Source organism: Emydura macquarii, unplaced genomic scaffold (genome assembly GCF_026122565.2).
Source record: "Emydura macquarii macquarii isolate MOO-44397 ecotype Brisbane River unplaced genomic scaffold, CSIRO-AGI_Emac_v2 contig_1253, whole genome shotgun sequence".
In the NCBI taxonomy this organism is placed as follows: Eukaryota; Metazoa; Chordata; order Testudines; family Chelidae; genus Emydura; species Emydura macquarii.
The window spans coordinates 15228287-15244938 of NW_027131390.1; the positions used below are offsets into that span (position 1 = coordinate 15228287).

At 40.3% G+C, this 16652-nt stretch overlaps 1 protein-coding gene across 2 annotated transcripts in view; it reads right to left on the reverse strand.

The window, feature by feature from the left end:
- Positions 1–402: 402 nt before the first annotated feature.
- SMARCA1 (SWI/SNF related, matrix associated, actin dependent regulator of chromatin, subfamily a, member 1) overlaps positions 403–16652 on the reverse strand; it is a 62934-nt gene continuing 46684 nt past the window's right edge. For both annotated transcript variants that reach the window (XM_067548202.1, XM_067548201.1), the window contains exons 23-24: positions 1915–2025; positions 403–1108 (exon numbers count right to left, since the gene is read on the reverse strand). In XM_067548202.1, coding sequence (XP_067404303.1) covers positions 1037–1108; positions 1915–2025 — 183 coding nt within the window. In that variant the 3' untranslated portion in view covers positions 403–1036. The remainder of the gene's footprint in view (positions 1109–1914; positions 2026–16652) is intronic.

Genomic DNA, 16652 nt, shown 5'->3' on the forward strand with positions numbered 1-16652 from the left:
TCAGTGCAGCTTGGTAGAAAACAATTACTGCTATAGACCCGGATCTAGCAAAAAGCACTTAAGCATGCTTGCAGTCCCAAAGAAATCTGTGGGATTACTCGCATGCTTACAGTTACGCGCACTCTTAACTACCTCGCTGAATCAAGCACACAGAAAAATATTTTTTCCAGATATTTTTCTGTCATGTCTTCCCTCCTGAATATTCCAGACAATTTAAATTTAACGTTGACAGCTAGCATGGATGTGTTTTTATGATTTTTCTTGCTCCATCCTGATCCTATCCTAATACTCTAGGAACAAGTATTGGTTGACCATGAAGGCACAGTTGTTATGCTAATCTTCACACACTACATAGTAGATAGAGTTGATACACAACGCAAAATAAAAGAGGTGAAGAGTACATTTCTCCTCAAATCACTTTAATTCAATTTATTTTCCGACAGCCATATAAATTTAAAGTATGAAACAACAATAATACACCTATAGAATCTAGGTTTTCTTTTAAAGCAGCAGCATATAAAACATATAAAAGCTAAAACCTCAGCACAAGCTTCCAAGAACAAGGACTGAGTGAATTTTGCTGAAGACATGTAAATCACAAAATACGGTACACTAAAGCAATGGTTTTCAATCTTTTTTTCATTTGCAGACTCCTAAATATTTCAAATGGAGGTATGGATCCCTTTGGAAATCTTAAGCAGAGTCTGCAAACCCCCAGGGGTCCATAGCCCACAGGTTGAAAACCACTGTTCTATGATGATAACAATCTTTTGTGGACTCAGGCATAGTCTGCGGATCCCCAAAGAGCCACGGACCACAAGTTGAAAACCACTGCACTAAAGTACTGGAATGCATAAAATATAAAGCTACACGTTATTTAAGTAAAGAAAAAGGCATTTTAAAATATACAAAATTTGCAAAAATTAAACCATGGGATTTTTCTGAAAGTACCATGAATACACAGAAGCTGGCAATTAACATTTGTAGATGGAAAGAAAAAGTGGCAGTTTTATATTTAGCATTCAGTTTCTCAGCTTTACGACTTCACTTTCTTAGCATCCTTCTTCCCAGAGCTCTCTGTTGCTGAATCTGCTTTTCTTTTCTGTGACTAAAGAAACAAAAACAAACAGTTTATTGTTTTTCAAATGTTGAAAAATATGAGCATATATTGTTAACTGTACTGTGAATATATTAAAAACTAGAACAACATGACTATTCAATCTGAAAAGAGAAGTTCTAATTTACTATGTAATGTATATTTCAACCATTCATATTCACAGTGCACAATAGAGCGCAAAAGAGAACCCCCAAAAAGTTAAAATTAAAATAAGCACAAGGACCTGATTCTGCCACACTTTTTCATGGTGAGCAGTACCTCACTCCACAAAGAATTTCATTGGTTCAATATTGCACATTGTGAGAAAGGGTAGCAGGATAAGGCCCCCAGTTTGTGCCTGGCTTTGCTTGTTCACCTGAACTATTTAATAAGTATCTTTCTCCAGTAATTAGTATTTTAGAGGCTGGATAACAACATGAGGCTAAAGCCCTATATAATTTATGTAACGCTATCCACTTAGATCTTGTTGGGGTGTTAGGAGGGGGAATATTTTCTTAAGGAATGCATCACACTCTTTCAGAAGACAAGTATCTCTACACTATCTATATGGAAACCCTTTAAAAAGAGTCAGAAAGATCTGAAGTTCTGATCTTCAGGAGTTATTACCGACACTTCTAGGGTAACACAAATGGACACACATGGTATCAGTATAATCTCTTTCTCGGCAAACTAACAGTTCTGTTTGGAAGAAATTGGAGGTTACAATTACCTTACTTTGCACTTTATTTTAACTAGACAAATCAATAAATGTTGAATCATGCCCCATTAAGAGGTAAGTAAATGCTGATAATATTTACCGCTGGAACTTTTGTTCCCCTTTTCTTCTTTTCAGCTCTCTCTTTTTCCTCAATTTCCATATTTTCTTTTTCTATCAATGATATGAGAGTATTGCAGCGTCTTTGGAATTCCTAAGAAGGGCAATAATCAAATATTAAATTCTGCAGCAAAGACTGCGCCACCATATATACACTGTAAGTTACTAAGGATTTCAAAATATCCTGACATTTCAAAGGTGCTCAGTGTCAACAATATGAACTAGATTATCCGATGTGCTCAGCTCCCATTAAGCACTCTTTAATATCTGGCCAGTCCATTTAAGTGCCTAAATGGGAGTGAGCTCTTTTGATAACCTGGCCCTTATAGTTTATTTAAAAGTGTCTTGATACAGCAAAACATGCTGGTCATGGTTGTGATCTGAACAGTATTTCTATAGATACCAAGGAAGCAATGTGTCCCTACGACTCTAACATACATGAATTTGGGCCTGTGTCTTGCTACGTGTTCCTGTATCCGCAGTACGATGCTCATAAGCATTAGCACAAGGGGTTATGAAATGACAAAAAATTTAACTGACCTTAAGCCAGTGATAAAATATCTTAGCATGAGTACGAATTGATTATTATTAAAAATAATATGCAATATCATAAGTTTATATGACACTGTGTCCCCAGCGTTAAAGAACTTAAGTTTAAAACAGATGAGGTAAATAGGAGAACACAAACAGAACTTCATTTCAGAGAAATAACAGCAAAGCGATTTCTGGTGAAAAGAGCAAGGAATGAAGGATTCATGACAGAAATGGGTTCAAAGGAGGGATACGAAGGAAGATTTGATTGAGTGGTTCCAAGATAGGAAGCAAGAGACTGTTCCAAACTTATGAAAAACATGATGCAGGAAGGAGGGAGATTATGGATCTAGGTTTCTGTAGGTGAGATGGTATGGTAAGACAGGAAGCCAGCCATTTTAAGTCAAGTAAGGAGGGTGCTGTTGTGGCCAGAGTTTACAGTCTAAATAGCCAAAGCAAAGCATTATTATCCCCATTTTACATATCTAAATGTTTATTTCTCTTTGGCCCTTTACCCTGCACAGACATCTGGTTCATGGGGGTTCTCCATACAAAGAGACTGGGGTTACAATGATCAAATTGTGACCCGTTACTGAAACTTCCTTGAGGAAGTGAGGAAGAATCTCACCAGAGATTTCCTGACATTCCCTGGAATGGAAAGCTAGGTTCTTGTTGCAGAATCAAGTTTTGGTTACAGTGTGAAAGTTGAGAGAAAAGCAGAGATTCACTGTGAAGCTAGGACCAATGTACTAAATTTAACAAAAGCAGCAATTAAGCCAAATAGCTAAAGGATTTATCTGGTTGACATACAGGAGACTAAAAGAACGTTCTAGTTGTTACTGAACATTTTCTAAAGTTTTCCAGAGACAATGCACACAGAGCCACAATCTGGACTTTCGTCAGAGATTTGGATTTTACCACCCAATTATCTAAATAGAACAGACTATGAGCCCCTTGAATCCTTATGGATGATAGCTGCTACTTTGGTTAGAACCTTTAAATTCACAGAGCTGTGGAAAGACTGAAAGGATGGTCTGCGTACAAAAATGGACTGGCTGTTGATCAGAACTATCAAAAACAAAAAAGATAAGATGTTGCATGAGTATATGGAGATGTGTCTAGAAGACCCATGGATGCTAAAAAAAAAAGCTCCCTGTTGTACAGCTGCTACTCAGACTAAAGATATTCTAAACAGAATTTTTTGTTCTTCTAAAAGCCATTTGAGATGTAAGCCTCTTGAATGCTTTGGCACTAAAAATAGACAAAAAATACCTTTGTCTACTTTCTCGGAGAAGCTGGATGCTCTTGTTTATTGCATTGGGGCTGGAGGGAATCTAACAGATAAGGTGAAAATATTTCTTGAGCTTCACAGAGGAGACACAAATATACAAAAGATAGAAAGAATCCATTTGTCTGATGTCTCGATTTCCCACTCAAAAAAAAGCAGGGAAGGTATCTCCTGCCCCAAATGAACAAATGGGGTGAGGGACAATCAGAGGTTGCACATGCTGGAATACAGGCCTCCCAAGTATCTTCCCCAGCCCCATTAGTAAATATTATAGTACATGGACCCACAAAAATTAGATTTAAAAAATGATATATGATCTTCTGACAAAGCTTAAAAGTCTTCTAAGTTCGTAGTCTTTCTTGGCTTTGCTTTTATTTTTATATTCACTGCTTTTTTCAGATCACCAGGAAGTCTGGCTCCCTGAACGGTAGACTCTGATAACCATGGTTGAAGCCAATGGTCAGAACAGAGTTTTCAGAAGGCAACCATTCCATGGAGAGGGAGGCCCATCAAGTTTCTTAACATAAAAACAGGGCATTTCCCATGGTGAATGACTGTTTCTTGCCCTTCCTGTGTCTATAGGGGAACTGACTTCTGTGATTAGGCTGAGTAGAAGGGGGGGCTCCGGCAACTCGTAATTGCAGAAGACATGGCTTCACTGAAGATCTTGTTGAGGTAGCTTGCCAGCTCCAGGTGCTCAGCAACAACGCATACAGTCAGATTGGAGAAAAAGAGGCCAACATTTGAGCATATCCGGTAGTATCAGAGTGGGAAGCAGCCAACATGGAGGGTTTTACCTTTTTCTTGTGGATACTGTCAGAAGTTTGAGAGCCTGCTGACTTATGAAAAAGGGAGGGAGTACACCCACTTTAGCCTTTGCAGTGAAGTCCTGGGTCCCAGCACTTCAGGCATACAAGGCTTTCAGTATCTGATAGATGGCCATTTCAGATAGAGCAGTTTGTAACAACCCTCTTATTTTTTGGCGGGGGAAAGGTTCTCTGTTCTTGGTGATATCTTCTGAAGCAAAAAAGTTCTCCTAAGAAGAGTGCCACATGTCAGCTTTCATTCCTCACAAAGGAGCAGTGACTGGATCCTGTGTGCAACAGCAATAGTTACTGCTTGTGACCAGAGACTATTTTCTTTTTATTCATCTGCTTGTCAATCATTTGTTGGGGTGAGATTGGGGGAGAATCTCATTACCTCCTGCATAAACTAGTATTTTCTCAAAGTCTTCATATACAACAATGCAAATTACCTCAAGCGGTTTATACAATTGAAAAAAAGATGCAGATTATTGTGCTCACTATTCTAACCACAGGAAAACAACTCAGCTCTCAAGGGACATGGGGGTGTGGATATGCATGGAAATTACTATCATACAACTACAGATAATGTCACTTTTCCTATGATATGTATAAACCTCCCCCCCCCCCCCCATTGATTCACACTCAGACTACAGAGCTAAAAAGATGTCTCTGTAAAAAGGGTTTTTGGCTTTAAATATGACTGAAGCCTGAAAATATAATATGATTGAAAAAATGCACCATCACCAACAAAATTATGAAACCCAGTAAAAGACAACTTTAAAATGGGAAATGATCACAAGATATTTTATCATTAAAATAATACAAAATAAATAGCTTAGACTGCATAAAATAGATAACATGGCAATATTACATATAGGAAAAAATATTAAGAAAAAACAAAGGAGCTACAGGGCACGGTACATTAGTCTACTATCCCTTCACATCTGGGGACCTGGATTCAAGCCTGAACTTGGATCAAGAGTGAAAGTTTTTCTATTAGTCAAATCTCTGATGTTCATATCACTAAATTTTACATGATTGGCACAGGAGTGGATTTGCAATGGTATGGTGTATCTAGGGAGTGAGGATATTAGCTATGGGTAATTACGCCCAGCCCTGCCCATGTTATGTTTGCCTCAAACCAACATGATGAATCCCTCATTTTGAGGATATTACATTGATCGCAATTTTTAAATAATACAAAGCAAAAAAACTGGAAAAGAACTAGATCCTCATCTTACAAACAATGTACACAAAACAGATCTACCAGTCCGGGAATCTTTCTGAAAACAGTATCTATGTAGGTATTTTTAGTTATTTTTCAAGTATGCCATGACACTACATTGCCTTACTGCTTTCATATGGCGGAATTAACTGGAGTCTTCAGACTTATTAACATGGCTTTTATCGAACAAACTCAATCATCAAGTAGTAAACTTAACGCGGAGTAGAAAGTAGGAAATATATAAAGATAATCATGTGGGAAGGAGTTTGGACCATTTATAGCACTTTTTCTGTGTACAGTCTCTTTTGCAGTTTCTTCAGTCTACCTAGAAAAGGCAGCTAAATAATCTTTTAACACGTACAGACAACGGGGCACTTAAAAAGACAATGACAACTTCGGTGCATGCCACTATACTTGGACTAATGCAATACCTACATTAGTGAATTGATGTTTGTTGTAGATGGATCACTATTAATTCAGTCAATAACCTCTTTCTATACCAATGAATAGTCATAAAGCTGCAGTACAGAAAGTATCAGTAAACTTGGAGACTTATTCAAAGAGATTAAAGACTCTACATTACATTTCCTGTAATCCTAGACACTAAGACTGTCTAAATCTGAGTGACAGAAGGCCTGAATAATTTCTTGTTAAAAGTCAAGGGCAGGGGAATGAGAAAGGGCAAAGGAACTGCATACCACATTTGTGTGCCTCACCCTGACTTTAACAGATGGTACAACCTTAACATCTGACACTGAATCAAGCTCCTGCTAAGAACTGCACTGAAGTGGGATGCTTCAAAGCTATGTTCATACTCCCAAGAGGAAAATCACTTCATTTGGACTCTACCGTCTTTAATACTGCAATGAAGAGAGTGACATTCTTCTGAACTGCCAACATTAAATTGATACCATTTAATCACTTCTACTTTGTGGGTATCTTGAACACAAACATTTACTTAATATAAAGTGTTCATATATAAGGGCTACAAGGGGAGGAAATTAGATAATTTGACTAGAAAGATGTGTCAAAACCCAGCAGAATTAATGCAATCAGAAGAAAAAAAAATCTTCTGACCACCAGTTTTTTGTACCATGCTGTTTTGGGGCTACAATGTGCCAGAGGTGCAACTGTAAGTAGAAGTTCAACGTTGAACAACACTGCCCCAGAGAGAGTTTCTAGGCCAGTTACGTCCAAGAAGGCTTAAATCCCTCCTGGAGTTCCCAGGTGTGCAAGGAAGGTAGGGCGAGCTGCCTATCACTTCCACTATCCATAAAATACCCTCTCCATAAAACCAGTTGGGAGTGGGGCTTACGCTACCTTCATTGCTCCTGATTCCTGTTATTTACAGCAATCTCATAGATGGTCTAAGTTATGTAGAGTTGTCCCTGGCTCCAAGGAAGTGGGTTTCTGTTGAGACTGTCATGTTAAAATCCTGAAGGAGAGAGGGAGACTCTAGAAAGAAAATCCAGCACTATTTTCCCAACCCAACACTACTGTAATCAGTGGTAGATTTGTCAGTAGCATCAGGCTCTATTCATTGATTCAAAATACTGGAATTGAGGCCTGTTCCCTCCTATGCCATCTGTGCACAGAAGGTACCCTTCCATGTGTGCATCTTCTTCCAGCTATTCAAGAGAAGGGAAAGGACCCAACAACCTTCACTGCCTCATGCCCCCCTCCCCTCCAATAGGCCCTATGGAGGCTTCTCGGGGAGAAGAAAAGGACAGAATAGAGGGTGTAAGTTGCTGCCCTCTTAGGTACTGTAGAGAAAATATCTAAGCCTAGGTCTGTATTACATTTTCTACTAAGACCTCTCCAAGGGGCAAGGGGAAGGGCGACTCCGAATGCCAGAACTGCATTATAGGCATAAGGCATCCATGTAGATGGCAGCCGTAGTCTGCCATCCCATGATCCCAGGGAATCGCTGGAGTTTGGGAGTTAAATTCCCACAACCATACCCACTCTTGTCCCTCCCTGACAAAACAATGTGCCTCTGTGCCCCTTCCCATAGGCTTTTCTTGTCTGGGGAGATATGTGCACTAACAAGATTGATGTGGTTTGTGTGCATCCTCCTTCATGAGGTTTAAAGTTGCCTCTTTTATCCTGATGGCCTATGTTAAGAGAGAAACAGCGGCTTCATTGAGACATTTCAGCCTTCCTGATGGGGAGATTTCAGGAGTGTTTGTATGCTTCGAGCTGACAAAACCAGAAGGTTGATTATATCTTGCTAGTTTATATGCAGTACATTACAGACTGATTGCATGCCTGAATAAAACACCAGATTTTAGGACAAGGAATCAATATAACTTTAAAGCAGTGACAAAGGGTATCAAAACAATCTGTATGAAATTTCTCTGCGTAGAGTAGGCTAGTATTTGCCATGGTGAAGGCTCACTATAGAACACTGCATTTCTAAAAATATTTACAGTTCAAGAACTTGAGCAGGATTCAACATTCCCTTATTCAGAGACTATTCCAAGCTGCCTATCTTCTCAGAACTTAGCCAGCACACTTGTGTTCAGTGTCAGATGAAGGCCAGATGACTTTCTGCACAGGAAAGAATCTATGTTGTTTCTGCATGTAAACTTGAACTTCTGTGACCTGTTGCTGATTTACGTATGCCTCAATTGTCATATTATCCAACTGAACGAGAATGTGTTCTTTCTCCTTCAGGTGACCCTGAAAGTCCTGAAGAGCCAACCTGACTATTTTCATCTCTAAAAAGTTGATGCTCTTAAGCACGTCTAACGCTGATCACATTACACGTTCATTGTGGTTCCCCACAGGCGTACTCCCCAAACTGAAAAGGTTCACAGCCGAAGTTGGACAAAGTTTTGTGATCAGAATTTGCAGAAAGGATTCTGCCATCGTGTAAGTTTCCTGCCACCACTAACAGATAAGACAATCTCTTTGGATGACATATCCCTTTTCCTTTACAACTCCTGCTAGGACAGTTCCAGGCCCGTGACAAAATCTCTACGATTCTTTCCTGTGTACACTCGCTAATGAAGTATTATTATGTAGTAGAGTAGTCTTATTAGAATTAGCACTTAGACACCTCTAAGGAGATGGAGGCTCCATGGAGACACCTCCAATGTGCTAAGAACTATACAAAACAGCGAAACAATAACTGACTCAAGAGCTTACAATCTACAGTCAAAGGGAAATAAAGGAGAAAGGGTACAAGTAGAATGATCGTTGTCAAATGTTAGTTGCAAGGTTGGGGTTTTTTTTTTTAAATCTTTTTAATATTTGTATGATTACACTAGGAGACCTAGGAGTGACAGGAATACATGACATTCAGTGCAACAGCACTTCAACCATCAGCATCTGGATTTAATCCCTTCCTGTGTCAGGAAAACTCTGGCTACTCTGTATCTATCAAATTTAAAGACAGTCATTGGAGAGGAGAATCAAAGAAATATTCTTCAAGTATAACATGAAACTTATGTGCCTGAAACAAGGAGAGGGTCCTCGAGTCATCTCCTGCAAGGTCTTTGGGGATGATGCTCTGATGAGTAGATCATCTTAGAAACAATTTAAATGAGCCCCTAGACTCTGCAGCCAGACTATTATACTATCAACGTCCTCATTGAACACCCTTTGGACAGAAGACAACCTGAAGGGTAATGTTCGGTACTGATAATGGCAATTTACATTTATACACTCAAGGCCTGGTCTACACAACAAGCTGTCTTGCGTCAACCTAGTTGCATATATGTCTACACTTAAATTTGCATCCCAATGATGTAAGCTCCCCATTACAGCGACGCAGCAACATGACCTCCCTGAGCAGCGTTAAGCCATAGCTGATGTAGTGAGGCTGACACAGCACAAACAGACGCTGCGTTACTTATGTCAACCCTAACAGTTCTCCAGCAGCTGCCGCCCACGATGCCCGACACTGACCCCTCTGATGACACCTGTGAACTCCACTGCCCGGGGATCACAGAGACTGGACGGACCTCCTTCTCTTTTAAAGCCCTGCAAATTTTTTAAATGTCTTTTCCTTTGATTGTCCACCTTGGCAAACTTACCAGCTTTCCCCTGTTGTGCACAACAGCCCATGCTGGTTACACATTCTAGACACGCTCCAGCTTGGAGTAGACAGGAGATATTGGATCTCCTGGGCCTGTGAGAGAAGAGGTTGTGCAGGCACAGCTACAGGCCAGTTGTAGAAATGTGGACATCCATGAGAAGATTCCATGGGGGATGCAGGAGAAGCGTCTGACAGGGACCAGTAACAGAGTCATGTGAAAGTGAAGGAACTGCATCAGGCACAGAGAGGCAAACAGTCCATCTGGTGCTGAGCCACAGACCCAACACTTTTACAGCGCACAGCACGTGATGCCACCCAACAGGCCACTGTGGAACCTCGGAGAAGCCTGAGGCTATGCCACGACCTGTTTGAAATTCCACCACAGTACAGTTAATTCTGGCAGTCAAAGCACAGGCAAGCCCAACGCAGAGGAAGGACCCTCAGGTAAGCTTGGAATTATATTTCCTATTACAATGATGGCACCTCAACTTAACAGGACAAAGTTATTGACTTTTCATTAATTTATGCATACTAGAAGAAGTAGTGCTACAACAAAGAGGTAGCTTTATCTACTTTTTGTTCCCCTGTAGAGTTAGGCAAGCAGGGTCACACAGAGCAGTTTAGGTACACTGGAATAGCCCTTGAATCCTTCCAAGGAAGCTTGACCAAACTTTCTTGGAGGTTCTCTGCAATCCTCTCACAAAAGTTTCCAGGAACAGAAAACTTATTTCTTCCTCTCTGGTAAGACACTTTCCTTTGCCCATTGACAATAACTTGGGCAGGTGCCATTGCAGCATACAGGTTAGCACCATACAGTCCTGGGCGTCTTCGAGATGCCAGTCGTAGCTGTGCTTTCTCTGCCTTCGTTACCCTCAGGAGCGAGAGATCAGCTACAATCACACCCGCCTTTGGAAAATGGTGCCAGTATTCAGTGCTATTGCTCTATGCTCTGCTTCATGCAACTGAGGAAATTACTCATTTCCCTCATCCCTGGCAGGCCATGCTCACCATAGCTGGTGCTGTGAGTGGTGCCATGGACGAGCACGCTGAAGCAGAAATGTCAACAAGCAGGTCTTGTTTAAAATTTTTGGGGAGCAAAGGATTGGCGCTGTGAACCTTAAGTTTCGCTTTCTGTTGTGACTACACTGACAATGGTATCTGTGTGAGTGTCATCTGCAACTGCTACAGCCTTGAGGGATTCCCCAGCCACACCGACAGAATACCTGAGCCAGATAAGGAGAAAGACGAGGACTCGAGATGACATGTTCAATGAGATCCTGCAAGCCAGTGCTGCATCAGACTGTGAACAAAAAAGAGCCTGGAGGGTGAACACCGCAGACAGCTTGCAGAAGGAAAAAGAGTGGAGAGAAGAAAGGCCCAGGAGACCTAGCAAGAAAAGGAGATGAAGATACACCAGGAAATAATGAGGCTTCTCTGGCAGCAAAACACAGATGTTGCAGATTCTTGCAGACCTACAGGTTCAATAGGCTTCTCTCTATCTCTTTGCAGTCCATGGAGAATTCCAGTACACCACCTCCCTACGCTCTCCCCACACCTTAACATTCCACATGGCATCAGGGGCTGCATTCCTACCCCTACCATTCCACCCCGGGAAATGTTAAGGGCAACCACAGCTTCACATACACTGACCTGTGAAAACCACAGGTGATGTATGTGTGGGTAAAATGCACATAAGTGTTCCTTCCTCTGGTTAAATTCTGTTCCATCAATTTATTAAGTTTTTTATGTACTTGCTTTTAAATTGCATGGATTTTTCTTTGCATTGATTTTGTTACTGAATAAAATTCTATTATTTGGAAAATAATTCATCTTTGTAAGTTCACAACAGATGCTGCAGAGTACCTAGTGGTATTGAAAGCACCCACTGACTTGTTAATGTATAGTGTGACAACTCATAGGATCAGCGACAAACAGTGCAATAATCATAAGTGTACAGCAAACACCACAAAATTAATAGGTGCATTGATAATGTTATATTCATAGACACTATCAATGCACCTATTAATTTTATTTTATTTTATTAATTTTCCTTATATTCCTAGACCACACCAAGTAAATTTCTAAACAGGCCCCAAAGCAGCAGGGCCAGGTACAGCACAGTCCACTAGAACACATTCCTGTGGCTCGCTGGTGAAGTGCTCTTTCAAAGCCTACCTGAGATGTATAGCTCCACGTTGAGTGCTTCTAATAACCCTTGTGTCTGGCTGTTCAAACTCAACAGATGGCCACTCCATCTCCACACCAACAGCAGTTTTTCCCCCTTTGCCTCATAGATATTATAGCAGGCAGGTATAACCATTGAGAATTCTTTCCCCCCACTGAGATCTTGTCTTGTGAGTAAACCACACCAGCATCCCTTCAATCTACCAAAAGCACATTAACCTGTCATTCTGCACTTGCTGAGCAGGCAGTTGTCTAGGTGTCTGGTGTACAGCTTGGTGCTGTTGGGGTGTCTGATTTATGGCTTTATGAACCAGGGGAACAAAGGGTAGGCTGGGTTCCCCAGGTAACTATTGGCACTTCAACATCACCAATGGTAATCCGCTGGTCATGAAAGACAGTCCCTGCTTGTAGCTTTCTGAACAGTCCTGAGATCTTAAAGATGCGAGCATCATGTACCTTCCCTGACCAGCCACCAGCAATATCAGTGAACCGCTCCAGTGATCCACCAATGCCTGCATAACCATAGAAAGGCAGCCCTTTCTTTTGATGCATCACATGGCAAGGTGGTCTGATGCCAAAATACGCATGTGTGTGTCATCTATTGCTACACCACAGTTTGGGAACCCCAATCGTCACTCCACTGTCAGTGCAGCTCTCACTCTGATGCTCCTGCACTAGTGGGATAAGAGTGAGCTCGGCACACAGATCCAGGAATGCAGCCTTATGCATCTGAAAGTTCTGCAGCCACTGCTCGTCATCCCAGAACTGCATCACAATATAGTTCCACCAGTCAATGCTTGTTTCTCAGGCCCAAAAGCAGCACTCCATCTGCAGCTGCTCAGTGAACCCCACCAACCAACCTTGGACTGGTTCTTGCTATGTCCCACAGCAATCTGTCTTCCAAAAAATCCTCATGTTCCCCACTGACTCAGTTCTTACAGCTTTGCAAATACTGGAGGATCGTGTGTCCTGTGTTTGCAACACTTATGACAGTAGTGCAGAGATGTGCAGGCTCAGTGCTTCTGACAGCAAGATGAGCCACGCGGGTCTGTGCAATTTTTTAAAAAGGCATGAAAATTATAGGATATAGATGAAATTATGGGATGGACACAGCTGTAAACTGGGATGTTGACCCTTTGCTCCCAGTCACCCCTGCATGACTCATTTCTCCTCCACCATGCATTGTCACAACTTCACAGAAGACAGTGTGCTGGATGATGGAGAGTTGCACACTGGAATACTTACCCATGGTGCATTGCACATTGCATCAACACAGCACTTCTGGTGAATACACACAGTGCCAATACAAGGAACACATGCAAAAGAGATATACTAACTTCAACTAGCTTCAACAGCAGGTGTAACTTGCTCTAACCAAAGTTTGTAGTGTAGATGTGGCCTTAGAAATTGCTGATGGTAGAATCTGATTGGACCATGCAGATAAGCTTCTGTCAGCATCAGTAACATTAGATGCTTCTACCAGAACCTAGAATCTCAATCATGAATTTTGTCTTCAACCATCAGAGCTCTAATATAGAATAATCTAGATCTTCTTACAGAAAGTCAAGTATTGAGGGAAAGGTTCTACTGCCCCTTGCTCATTTCTAGAGATTTCCTTCAAGATGGTTTGATACTTCTTGTCCAGGTTGGAAAGAATAAAAGAAGTTTGTTCGCTCTTGTCATGGCTACAAAAGGTAGGACTGCGATAGAGAAAGGAGGAGAACTGAACCACCACTGTTTGCACCACTGAAGACAGAGAATCTGGCATGAGAGCATAGTCAAGCCAGAAGATGTGTGGACAAGTCTGGACTATCTCCTATATTTACAGAAAACAGACTCTCTGTTAGTCCAAAGGTCTTGGACTGGCAGAAAGCTCTTCCTCTGGAGAAATGCAGAAAAAGAGATTCAGAAAACACGCAAAATTATGACTTTGTGTGAATAACTATATGATTCAGTAGATCATGATATTTTCCATTCCTGCAGCATGGACACAAATAAAATAAAGAGGAGAATAATAATTACTAACCCTCAACACTTAAGTAAGTCTTAGTGCAGTTAAGAAAAACTAGAATTTTATAAAAGCTTTCAATCTGTTTGTGAACTTAAACTGGATAGGCCATCTGCTTTTGGAATAAAGAAATGCAGCAGAATTTATATTTGTTTTCTGAAGAGAAATCTTCAGAAGGAAATGAATAGGAAAAAGAAGATGGAGGAAAATTAGGCTATTTATATGGAATTCAAGAGACATCTAGTGGCTGGTAAGATACAGTGAAGTTTTTCTTGTAGGGCTACATAAGTATTTTTCAGAATTAAACTGCCTTGCCTAACCTACTTAACACAAGTTTGGGTATAAAATACAAAATTTAATACTTCAACAAGTCAGGATTTTCATATACAAACAGAAACTACATCAGCACTAATGACCCCCTAAGCATTTCACCATGAGTATGACAGCTCTGAGATATTAAGAAAAATAAAAATAATATATGTTAGAAATAAAAATTAGCTCTAAAAAGGTTTAGTTTAAAAATATTAGATTAATAATTGTCTGTAATTTGAAGGTGGCCTTATAGCCCAAACATTATCTCTGATTTTATCTGTGTTCACTGTGTATTGTTACTACTGCTTTATAGCCTGTATACTCAGACATTACTATATTATAATCAGTTTAATAAATAAACTAATTTTAATAGACTAAATTTGAAAGAGAAGATTTAAGTCAAAATGTTCAATACATTTTGGGTCCCTCAATTTCTGACAGACATCACTTACCACATTTTCACCCCCTTGTGTGGCCACTTACTCCTCTCCCCTTAAGGAGAACAACTGTATTTTAAAACTTGTGAAGTCCTGGCCTCATGCTTTACCCTCTGATGAATTTACCCACAGGAAATTAACAGGCACATAGAAATAACTTAGCTGAAAGAGCTAGATATCACAGATGTAACCCTGTATGTTTATAATTTAAAATCCAACACTACTTGAAAAGAAAAATTTAAGTTATTAACTAATGGGAGCTACCATTAGTTAAAAAGGGCAGCTTGGGAAGATAACTGCGGGGCTAGGGGGATGGTTGAGGGGCTGGGGAAGACAGGGATAGGAAATGTTTTTGGTAGTGGATATATTAAGCAGAACATCTTCACTGTATAATTATAAGCAGCTGTGGGAGTAGTCTATTGTTAAACATGGGCCATTTATGGTCTTTTTCCTATTGAAATGTACTGCTTATTTTTTTGTGCAATGCCCAAAGCCCTGAATAAGGGAGGTGGGGTTTGCAATCACTAGAGCAACAGGAGGAAAAAAAAGGAATATCCAGGTTTGCATATGAAACAGTATTAACCTCATTTGGCCATATTGTAGCATCTAGTCACTAACCCGCTTTGGAGAATAGGGCCTGGTGGTGCTGCCATACATCAGGCAGAGTTCCAGGATGGATTGTGTGGAGTGATCACGTCTCTGTTATCAAGCAGTTCCGCTCCCTGCCCTCTATGGGGTGGTTTTGACTCAAAGGGACACAGAAGAGCCTTTCTCTCTCTCTCTCTGTGTGTGTGTGTGTGTGTGTGTGTGTGTTTGGGGGGGGGGGGAGGAGGGAGAGAGAGAGAGGAGGAGGGAAGGAATAGATACCAGTGATCCCATACTTCTCCCTCCCAACAACTACACTAGTGCCATGGACGATATGGCCTGTGACAAAGAAACTGTTGTGTCCAAGTTTCTCAAGTTCTTTTTGCGAACAACTAAAATGAGATGAAAATTATTTTTGAAGTTGTTGACCTCATCTGTGTAACAAATATTTTTTCACCAAAATAAGTTGCGTGTTTTCTTTATATTGGACCCTGCAATGTTTACTCAGGCAAACCTCTCACTTAAGTCAACAGCAGTTGTGCCTGAGTGAAGATTGCAGGACTGAGACTACAGTTGTGTAAAAAAAGATTATATTGTCCTATTCGGAGGTTGATCAACAGATATTTTATTATTTGTACACAGCAAGTCTTCCCCTAGCATTGCCACTAATCAGTCAGTGGATAAATTCAATTAGAATGGCTGTATTCTCCAGACTGAGAAGAGAATGCAGCTGAAATGCAGAGTATTAATTTAACTGATACCTTAGTCAAATTGGTACTGTTTGTCTTATTTATGAACCAACTGTTTATAAAATCGTCTACTGTAATATGATCTAGGTAAAGTATCATGACTTTTTTTTTTAAAGTGACTAAATTATACAGGAGAATCCTTCTTTAATTTTAAGTTTTACCCACTATAACATACACTAGTCACCTGCCACAATAACTGGTTTTGTAGAAACACTCAGCTATCTGACTTCTCATTTTAGTGCTGATGTACAAATACAAGAGAAAAGGTATATAAAATAGCATTTTATATTTAAACAAATTCTCTTCAGTTTTTGATAGCCTGTCAGCTAATTCTGAAAAGTTATTCAATTTAAAACTAGTTACAGACACACAGTTTGAATTATTTATTTTTAGTGGGGAGTGAGCAAATAACAGATTTGTAAGGTTAGTCTATCTTTGCATTACCCTTTGGCTGACATAAGATTCAGGCTTGTTACGTTTTGTAATCTGTTTGTTTCGATTTCATTGTAAAGCATTGTTTACTGTACTGAGAAAAAAGGCTACCACATCTTATG